Here is a 17,575-nt window from a genome sequence, read left to right as displayed (position 1 = left end):
CATATGTTGATGAGAATTGGAAGTGGGGCCTTTTCAAGGTAATTAGCATTAGATAAGGTCACCAGGGTGGGGCTCCCATGATGAGACCAGTGACTTTATAAGATGAAGAAGAGGACGGGGCAAGGTGGCTCATGCCTGTAATCCCAGCACTTTGGGAGGCCCAGGCAGGTGGATCACCTGAGGTCAGGAGTTCAAGACCAGCTCGGCCAACATGGTGAAACGCCATCTGTACTAAAAATAAAAATATTAGCCAGGCATGGTGGCAGGTTCCTGTAATCCCAACTACTCAGGAGGCTGAGGTGAGAGAATAGCTTGAACCCAGGATGGGGAGATTGTGGTGAGCCGAGATCACGCCATTGCACTCCAGCCTGGGTGACAAAGTGAGACTCTGTCTCAAAATGATGATAATAATAATAATCAGATTCTTCCCATGTGGTGGCAAAAGTGACCATAAATAGCAGCAGGCTTATGGACTAACAGGTGAGTAACCCCAGTAAAGAGAGGTTCTTTCCAGATTTGTCCAGCCAGAATCTCAGCTGTTATACCCTGACAGGTCACATGTCCAAATCACTGTGGCTCTGACCAAACACAGGTCATGTGATTACTTATAAAACCCACATGAAATGTGGAATTAAGAGGGGTATTCATCAGGGCTCTTCAGAGAGACAACCAATAGGATGGATGGACAGGTAGATACAGAAGAGGGAATTGAATGAGGGAATTGGCTCATTTGATTATGTAGGCTAAGAAGTCCCATGGCGAGCCATCTGCAAGCTGGAGACCCTGGGATGCCTGAGGTTGGCTCAGTCTAAGTCTGAAAGCCTCAGACTCAGGGAAGCTGACGGTGTAACTCTTAGCCTGGGGCCAAAGGCCTGAGAACCCATGAGGCCACTGGTGTAAGAGCTAGAGTCCAAAGGCCAGAGAGGCTGGAGTTCTAATGTCCATGGCAGGAGAAGAGGAGAGTATCTCAGCTCCAGGAGAGAGACCACCTCAGCTATTTCTCTGTGTTTTGTTCTATGGTGGGTTAGGGGGAGCTGATTGGGTGGTGCCTGCCCACACTGAGGACAGATCTTCCACACTTCCTTCCTTCACACTCGCATGGTAATCTCTTCTGGAAACACCTCATAGGTATTCCTTAATCTAGTCAAGTTGAGACCTAAACTTAACAATCACAAGTGAAAAAGGGCTGTTTTCTCCAAGGAAAATAGGGATGTAGTTATCAATAGAAAAGGGAGGCTGGGTGCAGTGGCTCCTGCCTGTAATCTCAGCACTTTTGGAGGCTGCGGCAAGAGGATAGCTTGAGCCCATGACTTCGAGACCAGCATGGGCAATATAATAAGACCCTTTCTCCACAAAAAATACAAAAATTAGCCAGGCAGGATATTGTGTTCCTGTAGTCCCCGTTATTCAGGAGGCTGAGGTGGGAGGATTGCTTGAGTCCAGAAGTTGCAGGCTGCAGTGAGCTATGACCCAAACCATTGCACTGAGTCTGGATGACAAAGCAATACTCTACCTCTATTTTTTTATTATTTTATTTTAGACAGAGTCTTACTCTCACCAAGGGTGGTGCAGTATTGCAATCTTGGCTCACTGTGACCTCCGTCTCCCAGGTTCAAGCGATTCTCCTGCCTTAGCCTCCGAGTAGCTGGGATTACAGGTGCCCGCCACCATCTCCAGATAATTTTTGTATTTTTAGTAGAAACAGCGTTTCGCCATGTTGGCCAGGCTGGTTTCGAACCCCTGACCTGAAATGATCCACCAACCTGGGCCTCCCAAAGTGCTGGAATTACAGGCATGAGTCACTGTGCCTGGCCTATTTATTTATTTATTTTTTAAGGATGGAGAATAAAGAGAGAGAAACATGGGCAGACAAAACAACAGATGGTCTTTCCAAGTGATCTGTTTGTGATTCTGTGCCAGGAGCTGAGAGACTAAAAAGACAGCCAGATCTAGTCCTTGATATTAAAGGGTTTGCAATCACTGGGAGAGGCAGCTGTTCAAAATAGCTCAAAGTGGCCTGGCATGGTGGTTCACACCTGTAATCCCAGCACTGTGGGAGGCTGAGGAGGGAGGATTGTTTGAGTCCACGAGTTTGAGACAACCGTGGGCAACACAGCAAGACCCCATCTCTACAGAAATTTTTAAATAAATAAATACTATTAGGTTGGTGCAAAAGTAATTGTGGGTTTTGCCATTACTTTGATAAAGACCGCATTTACCTTTGCACCAACCTAATAATATCCAGAAAGATCTTCAAGGTATCAAACAAATACATCATAAGTAAATACAAGCTCAAAGACATGACTTAATGTAAGAGAAGTAAAGCAAAGTGCAATGACAATACCCTGGAGAGAGGTTAATCCCGCTTGGGGAATATGGGAAAACTTAAAGGAGGAAGGTGGCTTTTAAGCTGTGATTCTAAACATGGGTAGGATTTCAATAGATACTGTTGGAGGCCAGAGGCAGCATTTTAGTTGATATTTGCATCCCCAGAGCCTAAAAGTGTCTCAAACACAATTATATTGGTTTATGTTACCTAGTGGAAGAGTAGAAAGAGTAGGCATCAGGGGATTTCCAGGCACTTCTGCAAAGGCAGTGCTCCCTAAAGTGCTGATAGGAATGGAACTCAGCTCTAAGGGCTCCCAGGCTCTGTACCTCTCTATTTCAACATTCCAAATTCCTGACAGAGAGACTCTGAGTAAGCTAGTTCACACTAGTGTTGGCCCTGAGTTTAATAATCAATGCCCGCCGGGCACGGTGGCTCAGGCCTGTAATCCCAGCACTTTGGGAGGCCAAGGCAGGTGGATCAGGAAGTCAGGAGTTCAAGACCAGCCTGGCCAAGATGGTGAAACCCAGTCTCTACTAAAAATAAAAAAATTAGTCAGGCGTGGTGATGAGCGCCTATAATCCCAGCTACTCGGGAGGCTGAGGCAGAGAATTGCTCGGACCTGGGAGGCAGAGGTTGCAGTGAACCGAGATCGTGCTACCACACTCCAGCCTGGCAGAATGAGACTCTGTCTCAAAATAAATAAATGAACAAACAAACAAACAAAACATAAATAACCAAAGGCCAAGAGGACAGGATCATATAATACCGATGTGGCCGAGGGGCCCATTTCAGTGTCTGATTGCAGGGAGGAGGGGCAACTCCCAGGAAAAGAGGATCTGTGAGCTAGGCAGGTACATAATACATGTGAATGAAATGCAAGCAGTGATACAGGACAGGGAAGTTGCTCAGGCAAAATGAACATCGTGAAAGCAGAAAGGCATAGGGGCTGAAGACTTGATTAATAATTATAGAATTACGGTGTGAGGCTGGGCACGGTGGCTCAAGCCTGTAACCCCAGCACTTTGGGAGGCCGAGGCAGGTGGATCACCTGAGGTTGGGAGTTCAAGACTAGCTGACCAACATGGAGAAACCCCATCTCTACTAAAAATACAAAATTAGACGGGCGTGGTGGCACATGCCTATAATCCCGGCTACTCGAGAGGCTGAGGCAGGCTGAGGCAGGAGAAACCCCCAGGAGGCGGAGGTTGCGGTAGCCAAGATTGCATCATTGTACTCCAGCCTGGGCAACAAGAGCGAAATTCTAGCTAAAAAAAAAAAAAAGAAAAAAAAAAAAAGATTTTTGGTATGCTAGAACTAAAAGAGCTCTTGTGTGTGTGTGTGTGTGTGTGTGTGTGTGTGTGTGTGTGTGTGTGTGTGTGAGTGACGGAGTTTTGCTCTTGTTATCCAGGCTGGAGTCCAATGGCACAATCTCAGCTCACCGCAACCTCCGCCTCCTGGGTTCAAGCAATTCTCCTGCCTCAGCCTCCCGAGTAGCTGGGATTACAGGCGCAAACCACCATGCCCATCTAATTTTGTATTTTTAGTAGAGATGGGGTTTCTTCATGTTGGTCGGGTTGGTCTTGAACTCCTGACCTCAGGATTCGCCTGCCTGGTCTTTTTTTTTTTTTTTTTTTGAGATAAGTCTCACTCTGTTGCCTAGGCTGGAGTGCAGTGGCACTATCTCAGCCAACGCAGTGGCTCCCGCCTGTAATCCCAGCACTTTGGGAGGCCAAGGTGGGTAGATCACCTGAGGTCAGGAGTTCGAGACCAGCCTGACCAACATGAAGAAACCCCGTCTCCACTAAAAATACAAAATTAGCCAGGCATGGGCCCGGTGCATACCTGTAATCACAGCTATTCAGGAGGCTGAGGCAGGAGAATTGCTTGAACCCAGGAGGTGGAGGTTGTGGTGAGCCGAGATTGTGCCATTGCACTCCAGCCTGGGCAACAAGAGCAAAATTCCGTCTCAAAAAAAAAAAAAAAAAGAAAAAAGAAAAAAGATCTGGTACAGTGAAATTTTCTGTGGCTGGAATTTAGAATTGCAGGCCAACAGACACATACACAGACTGAACATTTTCAGCAGCAGCGTCAAGTCAAGTCATGACAGGGGAAAAGCACAACTTTTCCACAAACTCCCTCTGCTGAGGTTCCTGGAACTGCTGTTCCTGAGGTGTGGTTGTTCAAGTCTACTGGAATTTATGAGAAGTCTCAGTTTCTCTCCAACAAGTCCCTCCTCCCCCTTTGCTTTTTGTATAAGATAATAATGCCTAATATGTATTGAGGAGATGCAATATGCCAGATGCTGTATTAAATGCTTAGCAGGTTGTCTCATTTAATCTTCACAACTACCTATGAGGCAGGCTCTTTCATATTCTCTATTTTTTTTTTTTTAGACAGTGTTTCGCTCTTGTTGCCCAGGCTGGAGTGCAAGGGCATGCTCTCGGCTCACCACAACCTCCACCTCCCAGGTTCAAGCCATTCTCCTGCTTCGGCCTCCTGAGAAGCTGAGATTACAGGCGCCCACCACCACGGGCTAATTTTTTGTATTTTTAATAGAGACAGGGTTTCACCATGTTGGCCAGGCTGATCTTGAACTCCTGACTTCAGGTTGATCAGCCTGTCTCGCCCTCCCAAAGTGCTGGGATTACAGGCATGCACCACCACACCCAGCTAATTTTGTGTTTTTAGTAGAGACAGGGTTTCTCCATGTTGGTCAAGCTGGTCTTGAACTCCCGACCTCAGGTGATTCACCTGCCTCGGCCTCCTAAAGTGCTGGGATTACAGGTGTGAGCCACCACACCTGGCTTAGGACCTGACTCTCATCTGCTATGCTGCATGGTCAGCTGGAGAGTATCTTCCAACAAAAAACACTTTAATGCAAATTCACTGAAATCAGAATTGTGTTCTCTATTTGCAGATGAGGATGCTGAGGTTCAGAGAGGTTAAGGAGCTAGCCCAAGGTTGCACAGCTTCTGTGTCAGAGCCAGGATGTCTTGTCTCAGATCCCCTCAGCTTTCAATTTAATGCAATTGCTTCTATCAACTGCTGTGATGGTCAAGGGAGGAGAGAACGTGTAGGAAGGAAGAGGAGGATAACAGCTGTAGATTCAACACGAAGTTAAGTAAAATGACTAAAAAGATATTGACGTTTGGGAGGCCGAGGCGGGCAGATCACGAGGTCAGGAGATGGAGACAATCCTGGCTTGTTAGCGGTGAAACCCCATCTCTACCAAAAATACAACAAACAAACAAACAAACAAACAAAAAACTAGCTGGACGTGGTGGCAGGTGCCTGTAGTACCAGCTACTTGGGAGGCTGAGGCAGGAGAATGGCGTGAACGTGGGAGGCGGAGCTTGCAGTGAGCAGAGATCGCGCCATTGCATTCCAGCCTGGGCAAAAGAGTGAGACTCCGTCTCAAAAAAGAAAAAAAAGATATCAATGTTGATGAGGAGCTCCCTGCTAGCCTTCAAGAGTTCTGTCCTAGGAACAAGAGAGGGGAGAAACCACCCTGATGGAGCAAGTGGGGATGAGGACATGGGGCAATGAATGTGAAGTGATGGGGGTAACTTGAGGAAATAGCAAGGTCAGTATGGGAGACAGGAAGGATCTTCAAGTCAGAAAGAAGGGAACAAGTGGAGAAGGTCAGGAAGGAGAAGAGAATTGAGAACACTCAAAGAGGGGAGAGGTGGGATCAAGAGCACTTCCATGCATTCATTATTTATTGAGCATCTATTATGTGAGCATGTTGACTGGGGAGTCAAGGGAGCCTGGAACGGAGAAGACACCTCTTCCTGGAACTAACAGTATAATGAGAGAGACAGATAAGAAACCCTGCAAACAGAGCTGGGTGTGGCGGCACACAGCTGTCATCCCAGCTACTAGGGGAGGGTGAGGCTGGAGGATGCCTGGAGCCCAGGGGTTCAAAGCCGCAATGAGCTATGATCACATCACTGCACACTCGCCTGGGTGACAGAGAAAGGTGCCAAATCCTGTCTCTACTAAAAATAGAAAAATTAGCCAGGGGTGATGGTGCACACCTGTAGTCCCAGCTATTTGGGAGGTTGAGGTGGAAGGATCGCTTAAGCCTGGTAGGAAGAGGTTGCAGTGAGCTGAGATCATGCCACTGCACTCCAGCCTGGGTGAGACCCTGTCTCAAATAAAATAAAATAAAATAAAATAAAATAAGGCTGGGAGCAATGGCTCATGCCTATAATCTCAGCACTTTGGGAGGTCAAGGCAGGCAGATCACCTGAGGTCAGAAGTTCGAGACCAGCCTGGCCAATATGGTGAAACCCCGTCTCTACTAAAAACACAAAACTTAGTCGGGTGTGGTAGTGGCCACCTGTAATCCCAGCTACTCGGGAGGCTGATGCAGAAGAATCACTTGAACCTGGGAAACAGGTTGCAGTGAGCCAAGATCTCACCACTTCACTCTAGCCTGGGTTACAGAGCAAGACTCTGTCTCTAAATAAATAAATAAATAAAAATAAAAAAGAACTATGATGAATTCCACAGGAAACAGGATATAGAAATAGGGAGTAACAGGCTATAAATAACCTTAGATAAGAGTGGTTAGACAAGGCCTGTTGGAGTAACAAGGAAACAGCCACACCAAAGCCGGGGAAGGAAAAGGAACAGCATATGCAAAGGTTCTGAGCTGGGAAGTGGACTGGCTGGAATTTAATGGGCTGCAGAGAAGCAGGTGGGGTAGGCAGGGCCTTGAAGGAGATGAGATAAAGGAGAACTGTATCCAAAGCCCCATGAGAATTGACTGGAAGAACAGAAGGACATGGTATGAATGATGTGTTAAGCGATATAGGAAAAAAACATAGCCTTGAAAACATTGAGTGGGAGGCTGGGCGCAGTGGCTCACATCTGTAATCCCAGCACTTTGGGAGGCCAAGGTGGGTGGATCACAAGGTCAGGAGTTTGAGACCAGCCTGCCCAACATGGTGAAACCCTGTCTCTATTAAAGATACAAAAAATTAGCAGGGTGTGGTGGTGCAGGCCTGTAATCCCAGCTACCTGGGAGGCTGAGGCAGGAGAATCGCTCGAACCTGGGAGGCGGAGGTTGCCACTGCACTCCAGCCTGGGCGACAGAGCGAGACTCTGTCTCCAAAAAAGGTCTTGAATAATGATATCAGCATTAACAAACACAGAATGTTGACTATGTACTAGCCACCGTTCTAAGCATGTAATTCATGTAACACATCTGTGAACTCATTTAATCTTTACAAGAACCCCATGAGGCAAATACTGTGACTTTACAGATGCAGAAAATGAGACTTACCTAAGGCTAAGTCACTTCCCCAAGAACACAGAGCTGGTAAATGGCAGAGCCAGGATTCAAATTCAAGTATAGCATGTCTAATTTGAGAGCTTGAGTATCTGTTTTTCCTTAATGATAACTATATTTGTGTCCAAACTTCTCATTAACCCTGTGAGAACTCCTTCACCTCTTCCCTGAAGGAATTAGCAGTAAAACCCAAAGTCAAGAGGAAAGCATGGCAAGAAAGAGAACCTTGGGGATGGTAAGTGGGTGACAAGTCACTGCGGTGACCAAAGGGAGTAAGGGGCAACTTGTGAGGGTAATGAGATCTTCATGGGGTTCAGCAACAGAAAGGCTCACCCAGAGCTGCCCAAACCCCCCTCACTAATATCACAGTGGAGAACAGGTCTGTGCAACACAAACCCCTTGGGCCTTCTCTCTGCCAAAACACCTCAGGCATCGTTATGCAGGGATGCCTCTTTCCTTCAGTTTCAACAGTCCTCCCCACTCAGTATTTTTTTTTTCTTTTTCTGTTTTGTTGTGTTTTTTTTTTTTTTTTTTTTTTTTTTTTTTTTTTTTTTGAGACGGAGTCTCGCTCTGCCGCCCGTGCTGGAGTGCAGTGGCCGGATCTCAGCTCACTGCAAGCTCCGCCTCCCGGGTTCCCGCCATTCTCCTGCCTCAGCCTCCCGAGTAGCTGGGACTACAGGCGCCGCCACCTCGCCCGGCTAGTTTTTTTGTATTTTTTAATAGAGACGGGGTTTCACCGTGTTACCCAGGATGGTCTCGATCTCCTGACCTCGTGATCCGCCCGTCTCGGCCTCCCAAAGTGCTGGGATTACAGGCTTGAGCCACCGCGCCCGGCCTTGTTGTTGTTGTTGTTCGTTTGCTTGTTTGTTATGAGACGGAGTCTCACTCTGTCGCCCAGCCTGGAGTGCAGTGGCGCAATCTGGGCTCACTGCAAGCTCCTCCTCCCGGGTTTACGCCATTCTCCTGCCTCAGCCTCCTGAGTAGCTGGGACTACAGGCACCCGCCACCACGCTGGGCTAATTTTTTTGTATTTTTTCAGTAGACATGGGGTTTCACCGTGTTAGCCAGGATGGTCTCGATCTCCTGGCCTCATGATTCACCCGCCTCAGCCTCCCAAAGTGCTGGGATTACGGGCGTGAGCCACCGCGCCCGGCCCTTTTTTTGTTTTTTGAGACCAAGTCTCGCCCTGTTGCTCAGGCTGGAGTGATCCGCCTGCCTCAGCCTCCCAAAGTGCTAGGATTACAGGATGAGCCACCACGCCGGGCCTCAAGACTTATTTATTAATATTTAATTAATTCAGTCTTAGGTGAGCTCTAGGCTAGATGATAGATGCTGAGATTATGAAGACAGGCCTGAAGGGGTTCAAGTTTCCAGGAACCCACAGGTTAGGGGAAGGTGTTTGTTAGCATGTGGCCAGAGAGTCAGCCAGACCTCATTTTCATTCTGAGTTCCCACACAGTTTCTAGCTGTGAGACCAGTCTCGAGCCAGTCTTTCACTTTCTAAGTCTTCGTTTCGTCAGTTGTAAAATAAGAATTATAATATTACCCACCTCACTGGGTTCTGGTGAGGATCAAATGAGATAATATATGTAAAATGCTTAGCATAGTTCCTGGAACATAGTAGTGATTACTTAATCAATGTTAATTATTGTTCATTTTTCAGGAAGTAGGCCAATACATGGATTTATTAGAGTTCAAGGTAGAGAATATATTCTAGATGGGGAAACAACCTGCTGAGGGAGTCTGGTAGGAGATTAACTTTGCCAGTAAGAATAGAGGGAAGCCTAGAGGAGGTGATGTTGCAACAGGGCTTTGAAGAATGAGTAAGAGTTCTCAGGTAGGGACTGAGGAAAGGGAAGAAATTACAGGTGGAAGGAAGACTATCCACAGAGGCATGAAGTTGCAGAAGGTGTAGATATGTTTGGAAGAAGGTAGCACATTTAATAGGGTTTGTAGGACTAGGTTAGAAAAGGGAGGATTCAGATCAGCCTTTGTAGAAATTTTTTTTTTTGAGACAGAGTCTCACTGTATTGCCTAGTCTGGATTGCAATGGCGCAATCTTAGCTCACTGCAACCTCTATCTCCTGGGTTCAGGAGATTCTTCTGCCTCAGTCTCCTGAGTACCTGGGATTACAGGTGCCCACAACCACGCTTGGCTAATTTTTGTAATTTTAGTAGAGACAGACTTTCAACATGTTGGTCAGGCTGATCTTGAACTCCTGACCTCAGGTGATCCACCCACTTCGGTCTCTCAACGTGCTGAGATTACAGGTGTGAGCCACTGCACCAGGCCTGTAGGATTTTATGATTCAAATCAAGAGGGAGAAAGAAGGAACATCAATTGAGCTCCTACCACATGCATGGCACTGAATTATAGTGCTTTTTTCTTTTCTTTTCTTTTCTTTTTTTTTGAGACAGAGTCTCACTTTGTCGCCCAGGCTGGAGCACAATAGTGTGATCTCGGCTCACTGCAACCTCCGCCTCCCGGGTTCAAGTGATTCTCCTGCCTTAGCCTCCCAAGTAGCTGGGATTACAGGCACCTGCCATTAAGCCCAGCTAATTTTTTTTGTATTTTTAGTAGAGATGGGGTTTCATCATGTTGGCCAGGCTGGTCTTGAACTCCTGACCTCAGGATTTGCCCGTCTCGGCCTCCCAAAGTGTTGGGATTACAGGCATGAGCCAACGCACCCAGCCATGGCACTGAATTAAATGATCAGCTTTTTTGGTTGTTATTTGTTTTTGAGACCAGGTTGGTCTTGTTCTGTTGCTCAGACTATAGTACAGTAGAACGATCATAGCTCACTGTAACTTCGAACTTCCTTCTGAGTTCAAGTGATCCTCCTACCTCAGCCTCCAGAATAGCTGGGACTACAGGCATGCCACCACTACGCCCGGCTAATTTTATGTAAAGTTGGTGTTTTGTCATGTTGCCCAGGCTGATCTTGAACTCCTGGCCACAAATGATCCTCCTGCCTCAGTCTCCCAAAGCTCTAGGATTACAGGCATGAGCCACTGTGCCTGGCTAGCATTTTTAAAATTTAACGTGGATTGGCCGGACACAGTGGCTCATGTCTGTAATCCCAGCACTTTGGGAGGCCGAGGTGGGCAGATCACTTGAGGTCAGGAGTTCAAGACCAGCCTGGCCAACATAGTAAAACCCCGTCTCTACTAAAAATGCAAAAATTAGCTGGGCATGGTGGTGGGCACCTGTAGTCCCAGCTACTTGGGAAGCTGAGGCGGGAGAATTGCTTGAACCCGGGAGACGGAGGTTGCAGTGACGCAAGATCATACCATCGCACTCCAGCCTAGGCGACAAGAGGAAACTCTGTCTCAAAAAAAAAAAAAATTAACTTGGATTTTATCTTGCCGGTAAGAGGGAACCATAGAGATTTTTAAACTGACTGTGACATGATTGAATTTTTTTTTTTTTTTTTTGAGCCAGAGTCTTGCTCTATCACCCAGGTTGGAGTGCAGTGGAGGGATCTGGGCTCACAGCCTCCTGAGTAGCTGGGACTACAGGTGCGTGCCACCATGGCTGGCTAATTTTTGCTTTTGTTTTGTTTTGTTTTGAGATGGAGTTTCGCTCTTGTTGCCCAGGCTGGAATGCAATGGCGCGATCTCGGCTCACTGCAACCTTCACCTCCTGGGTTCAAGCGATTCTCTTGCCTCAGCCTTCCAAGTAGCAGGGATTATAGGTGCAAGCCACCATGACTAGCTAATTTTTGTATTTTTAGTAAAGATAGGGTTTCATCATATTAGTCAGGCTGGTCTCGAACTCCTGACCTCAGATGATCTGCCCGTCTCAGCTTCCTAAAGTGTTGGGATCATAGGCGTGAGCCACAGTGCCCAGCCTAATTTTTTTATTTTTAGTAGAGACGGGGTTTCACTGTGTTGGCCAGGCTGGTCTCGAACTCCTGATCTTGTGATCCGCCCGACTTGGCCTGAATATATATTTATTTATTGAATTTTTAGGATGATGTCTCTGGCAGCCAGTGGAAGAATAGGATAGAGTAAGGAGAGAATTATCAGGTGATTAAGGCAGAGGCCCAAGGGACAGAAACTGCAGCATTTAGCCAAGAGGAATTTGGCGGGACATGGAGAAAGGCCAGTGTCTGGGTTGAAGAGAATTTTTGCAGGTCAAACCGATAGTCTCAGAGGTAGATTTTATGTGTTACTGGTGGGGAGGCCAATGAGGGAAACAGAGGCCAGCTCCTGAGAAGTCAGGGCAGGGTTTGAATGAATGGAACAAAGCTATGGGACATAAAGCCCCAAAACCTGGTATATTTCTGAATATCTCTGTGATCTTGAAAATGTCATATTATGTTTGCTTTAGTTTTCTATCAGCGGATAATATGGCCTCTCCTATCTGCTACTCATGATTGTGAGAAAGAAACGAGGCAGGGAGTGTATAAGGTGTGTAAGTGCTTTGTAAGCAGTAAATCACTAAACAAGTCCTAGACCCTATGTTATCAGGGAGGAAGTTAATGGCATGGGATAGCGCAGTTACAAGAGAATATAGGTGGAGATGAGGGATATCTGTCCTGTGGTGTAGATAAACAGTCTAATCAATACACACACACTCTACAGGTTAAATACAGCAATTTCCACATTGGGCTGTGTCTACCAGAGGGCAATAGGAGGTTCTCAATTCCCAGCACCAGTGACCCTATGAATTGCCCTGTAGGTGCCTCTGTCCCTCGTTGGATATGAGGTGGTATGAATGGTCTGAATCTGTAGACGTTAGACGGGTTTCAGGTATCTGGAGAACCATGTGAGTGAAAGCTTGTGCTGTTTCTGGGGCTAGAATCTAGTCTCCTTCAAACACTCAGAAGGATCTGTGACTCCCTTCAAAGGTTAAGAGTCATTGATTTTTCTCACTACAAATTAATAAGAATAGCTATCCCTGGGGAGAAGGAATGATGGGGGTAGGGAAAGATTTTCATTTAAAATTTTTTACCTTTCTGAACGGTCTGCATTTTCTAAACAGGAACATGTATTAGTTTCATTGAAAAAAAAATGTCAGGGGTTATCTGAGCAGTGAGATAATGGGTCCTTTATAGATTTTTGTCTTTATACCGGTTCGTATTAAACAAACACAAATATTAATAACATATTTTTAAAGACCCTAAAAAAATAAAAATTAAAAACCCTGATAGTATCAGCACATACACAGAAATCACTCCATTATGCAAAGTTCATCCTCTATTATGAAAGGCAAAATGTCTACATTTCCTATGAACCACTGGCTTCAATTCAGCAAAACTTGCATACCAAGTAGGCAAGGTGGAAACGAAAAAGGCGGAACATTTCATGTATTTCAATTCAGACGCATAAAAATGTCAAGCCCTACACGTATCAACTTTCGTATACACCGTCTTCTGCATTCGCCTGTACCGGCCAATGGGCTAGCTGGTCGGAGTTTGATGCTTGAAGTGATGGAACGGAGGACGGGGTTAAATCTACTATTTCTCCCCACGCACTCTAGTATTTACTCTATTTCCACGTCATGTTTCCGGGTGTGTGTGTCCCTGCTCACGCAGAAACTGAAGTTCAAAGCAGGCGGAGTCACTCATGTTCTTTTTGTTGTCCCCAGAACCCAATTCAGGTGTTGGGTCCCCAGAGGATCTGGAGATACCTGGGGACTGTCTAACTGGCTGATTCCCACGTGGTAAGAGGCTCTCAATCTCGCCACCACGTGGTGCCAAGGGCCGGGAAAAGGGAGAGCGGACAGGAGGGAGCTGTATCAGGGGCATTTAAAGTGCCTTGACGTCACGCACTGCCAGGAACTCAGCTGAGTTTTCAGCAGGACATTCCGGTCATCTTCCCTCCCTCCCCCCGGGCTTCTGTGCCCAAGTCCTCGGCTCTTCCCTCGCTGTGGCGGAGGGAGGAGCACCGAACTGTCGGAACAGCCAGCACAGGGGCGTATCAGTCTTCTCTTGGCTCCGCCCTTTCTCCTAGCTGCTCTCTTCATTGGTCAGTGGGCGGGGCTTTGTCGGTACCGCACACGCACTGGGACCTCTGGGTGGCCGAGCGAAATGGCCGTTCATGAATTATGCATGACGGCGTGCCTCGGCCAGGCTGGGGCTGGGCGGGGATTGGCTGAAGGGGCTGTAATTCAGCGGTTTCCGGAGCTGCGGCGGCGTAGACCGGGAGGGGGAGCCGGGGGTTCCGACGTAGCAGCCGAGGGAACAAGCCCCAACCGGATCCTGGACAGGCACCCCGGCTCGGCGCTGTCTCTCCCCCTCGGCTCGGATAAGCCCTCCGGCCTGAGGGAGCCCCGTCGCCCGCCCCCGGCGCACGCGCAGCCCCGGCCTCTCGGCCTCTGCTGGAGAAACAGGTGAAGGGGGTGCAGGGTGGGGCCGTCGGGGAGGCCTGGGGACCTGGGGGCGCCGCCGCGGTTGGGGGCCTCTGGGACCTTGGGGATTTTGTGATGGACGCTGCAGTGGGGCGGGGAGAGATGAGGAGACGCGGAGGGTCGCCCTGAGGGAAGACTCTTCGGGATGACAGGAGCGGGCCTCGGAAGGGACTCGGGGCGCTGGAGGGAAGTTTCGTTCTTCGGAGAAACAGTGAGAACGCGCCCGAGGGGGCACCGTGGGGCGAGGGCGCACTCGGCTGCGGCGGCAGGGGTGAGGGACAGTCCCCCGATTTCCTGCTCCCTGGAGCCCTGGGGACGTTCCGGCCGCCGGAGCGACTGTCACGCCGGCGGGGATCACCGGCGCGGGTGGGGGTCGGAAAGCGCCTCCTCCCCGCCTGGCCGGCGGCTCCCTCTGAGCCACTTCCTCCGCTTGCCCTGTTCCCGCTCCTTCAGGAGCCAGCTGTGCCCTTCTGGAGGCAGGAATAGGTGTGTCTGTCCCCTGCAGCCTCACGGGCTGGCTGGTCGCGGGTAGGCTTTATTGCATAAGAATCAAGTTTCCTGTAGGGAAATTGACAGACCGGTACTCTTTCTAAATTCCCTCCCATCTTTTTCTAGGTTAAACTATGCTCCCCTCACGCCCCCGCCATGTAAAAAAGAGGGGAAAAAAAGACAAAATCCCCGTCAACCCGTCAAGCCAGCTCTAGAGAGAGAAATAAATCTCTTGGCAATGTTCTTTTCCAAATACCTGGTAAAGTCGGCCAGAAGATAAATAATTGAGCCATTGCGTTTACTGGATTGTGGTGTTGCTTAATTGCATAGGACGGAATGAACCAATCGAGAGTGGGAGTTCTGTGTCTCAGAGCCAAGATCTTGGGTAAATGCAGAGGAGAGGGAAACAAAGACAGGCTGGCCTTGACAAAACCATGTGTGCTAAGTTTACCTGCATTTAGGGGGGTGTGGTTGCACTGAAGTTAACAAGATTCAAACCGTCGCCCAAGTTGGTATTTCCATGTTTGATACACATCACCCTGTGCCATATCAGGTCGTTGTAAGTGTGGTGACAAAATCAGTGGTTAGTCATTGTTTTTTGTTAAAAATGTGTATAGTGTGTACCTGCTGGTCTTACTGTATGTGCAACTAAAGGTTTACGTAGTCTGTGCATGGGTTGTAAATTTTTGGCTGGCTGTGCTGATAAAGCATTGGGCTTGAATAAAGCAAAGCAGAAAATCATCTCAATCTTTTATATGTGGATTTAGACTGTGCTATGACTTGATTCAGCCAGTTTTCTATTTTATTTTATATTAAATATGTCTGTGTTCTCTGAGTCAGCACATTTATTTCCTTATTACATGTTCCAGACGGGAGTGCTAGCCCAGTTTTTGTTCAGTTTGCACAGTGGGATGGGGAAACAAGTCTGGAATTAAAAAAAAAAAATGTTTTAGAGGTTGGAGCCTTGATTTTAGTCTCTGTATTAGCACATCCATCACAAAGAACCATTAGTAAATTCATGAATCTTTTGTTTTTTATGTAGTTCATTTGGGAAGAATAATCACTTAAAAATATCCACAGTGCCAGGCATGGTGGTCAGCACACCTCTGATCCCAGTTACTTGAAAGCTGAGGCCGGAGGATTCCTTGAGTCCAGGAGTTGAGTCTGGTCTGGGCAACATGGTGAGAGGCCAGGAATTGGGTCTAGAGTCTAGTCTAGGCAACATAATGAGAACCCGTCTCTAAGAAAGAAAGGAAAGGAAAGGAGGAAGAAAGGAAAGAAAAAGAAATACCCACAGCACAGTTATGAATTGACCCACAAAGGACTTGTGAGGTAGGTAGTTCACATAACAATTACTCTAGGCCGGGCGCGGTGGCTCAAGCCTGTAATCCCAGCACTTTGGGAGGCCGAGACGGGCGGATCACGAGGTCAGGAGATCGAGACCATCCTGGCTAACACAGTGAAACCCCGTCTCTACTAAAAATACAAAAACTTAGCCGGGCGAGGTGGCAGGCGCCTGTAGTCCCAGCTACTCGGGAGGCTGAGGCAGGAGAATGGCGTGAACCCGGGAGGCGGAGCTTGCAGTGAGCTGAGATCCGGCCACTGCACTCCAGCCTGGGTGACAGAGCGAGACTCCGTCTCAAAAAAAAACAAAAAAAACAAAAAAAACAATTACTCTAATATTGTAGATAAGAAAATTGAGGCCAAAGGATCAAGACACTTGCCCAAGGCGGCAGAGTGCCATAGTGGGGGAATTTGTGCCGCCTTCTGTATATTTTGTGAAAAGTATCAGTGAAATTCTTTTTTTTTTTTTTTTGAGACAGAGTCTTGCTCTGTTGCCTAGGCTGGAGTGCAGTGGCGCAATCTTCGCTCACTGTAACCTCTGCCTCCTGGGTTCAAGTGATTCTCCTGCCTCAGCCTCCCAAGTAGCTGGGACTACAGTTGCACACCACCACGCCCGGCTAATTTTTGTATTTTTAGTAGAGACCAGGGTTTTACCATATTGGCTAGGCTGGTCTTGAACTCCTGACCTCGTGAGCCGCCCGCCTCCGTCTCCCGAAGTGCTAGGATTACAGGTGTGAGCCACCGCACCCAGTATCAGTGAAATTCTAACATATATCTGAACAGTAAAATACCACCAACAGGCTGAAAGACTTTATGGGAGGTAAATATTCAATAAACACGTGAAAAAAGAAATACAAATGGAGCTTGCTTAGATTATTTTTCTACCTAATTGCTATGTCTAACTTGGGAAGTGAGGAACTGTTTTTGGTCAGCATAATTTACCATCAGAATTCAGCTATTTACTAATGAAAAGAAATACTAATCGCGGTTTATTTTAGATTAAGGACAGTCATGACCTAAATGTCATTTAAACCAGAGTGCATTGTGGCTTGATCAGTGGTCATTTCTGTCTCTAGAAAGTTGCTTTAACCACCCTGCCTCTACGTGTCTCTTGACATTCAGATGTGAGATGGCGTAGAGGTGGTGACCAACTTTCCAGACACCTTTTTAGCTTATGGTTTTCTTAGGTGATGTGCAAATCAATAAATATATACTTTTTTGTTTGTTTGTTTGTTTGTTTGTTTTTGTTTTTTTTTTTTTTTTTTTGAGACAGAGTCTCGCTCTGTCGCCCAGGCTGGAGTGCAGTGGCGTGATCTCAGCTCACTGCAAGCTCCGCCTCCCGGGTTCACGCCATTCTCCTGCCTCAGCCTCCCGAGTAGCTGGGACTACAGGCGCTGCCACCACGCCCGGCTAGTTTTTTGTATTTTTAGTAGAGACGGGGTTTCACCGTGTTAGCCAGGATGGTCTCGATCTCCTGACCTCGTGATCCGCCCACCTCGGCCTCCCAAAGTGCTGGGATTACAGGCGTGAGCCACCGCGCCCGGCACTTTTTTTTTTTTTTTTGAGTTGGAGTTGCACTCTGTCACCCAGGCTGGAGTGCAGTGGTATGATCTTGGCTCGCTGTAACCTCCTTCTCCCAGGTTCAAGTGATTCTTGCACCTCAGCCTCCTGAATAGCTGGGATTACAGGTGCCCGCCACTACGCCCAGCTAGCTTACTTTTTGTATTTTTAATAGAGATGGGGTTTCACTATGTTGACTAGG

At 47.6% G+C, this 17,575-nt stretch overlaps 2 protein-coding genes across 8 annotated transcripts in view; one reads left to right on the top strand and one right to left on the bottom strand.

Annotated features, from left to right (window-relative positions):
• ATP6V0A1 (ATPase H+ transporting V0 subunit a1) overlaps positions 1–17,575 on the bottom strand; it is a 360,020-nt gene that overhangs the window by 125,921 nt on the left and 216,524 nt on the right. The gene's annotated exons all lie outside the window — the stretch shown is intronic.
• Positions 13,678–17,575, top strand: part of STAT3 (signal transducer and activator of transcription 3) — an 87,791-nt gene continuing 83,893 nt past the window's right edge. For 4 of the 7 annotated variants that reach the window (XM_050762599.1, XM_050762596.1, XM_050762602.1 and 1 more), the window contains exon 1: positions 13,679–13,962. In XM_050762599.1, the coding sequence (XP_050618556.1) occupies positions 13,682–13,962 (281 nt within the window). In that variant the 5' untranslated portion in view covers positions 13,679–13,681. Of the gene's footprint in view, positions 13,963–17,575 lie in introns of all 7 variants that reach the window. The other 3 variants (XM_050762600.1, XM_050762597.1, XM_050762603.1) reach the window with 2 other exon arrangements.

Source organism: Macaca thibetana, chromosome 16 (genome assembly GCF_024542745.1).
Source record: "Macaca thibetana thibetana isolate TM-01 chromosome 16, ASM2454274v1, whole genome shotgun sequence".
In the NCBI taxonomy this organism is placed as follows: Eukaryota; Metazoa; Chordata; class Mammalia; order Primates; family Cercopithecidae; genus Macaca; species Macaca thibetana.
The sequence above is the reverse complement of the archived record's forward strand: the minus strand, read 5'-3'. Positions and strand labels throughout refer to the sequence as shown.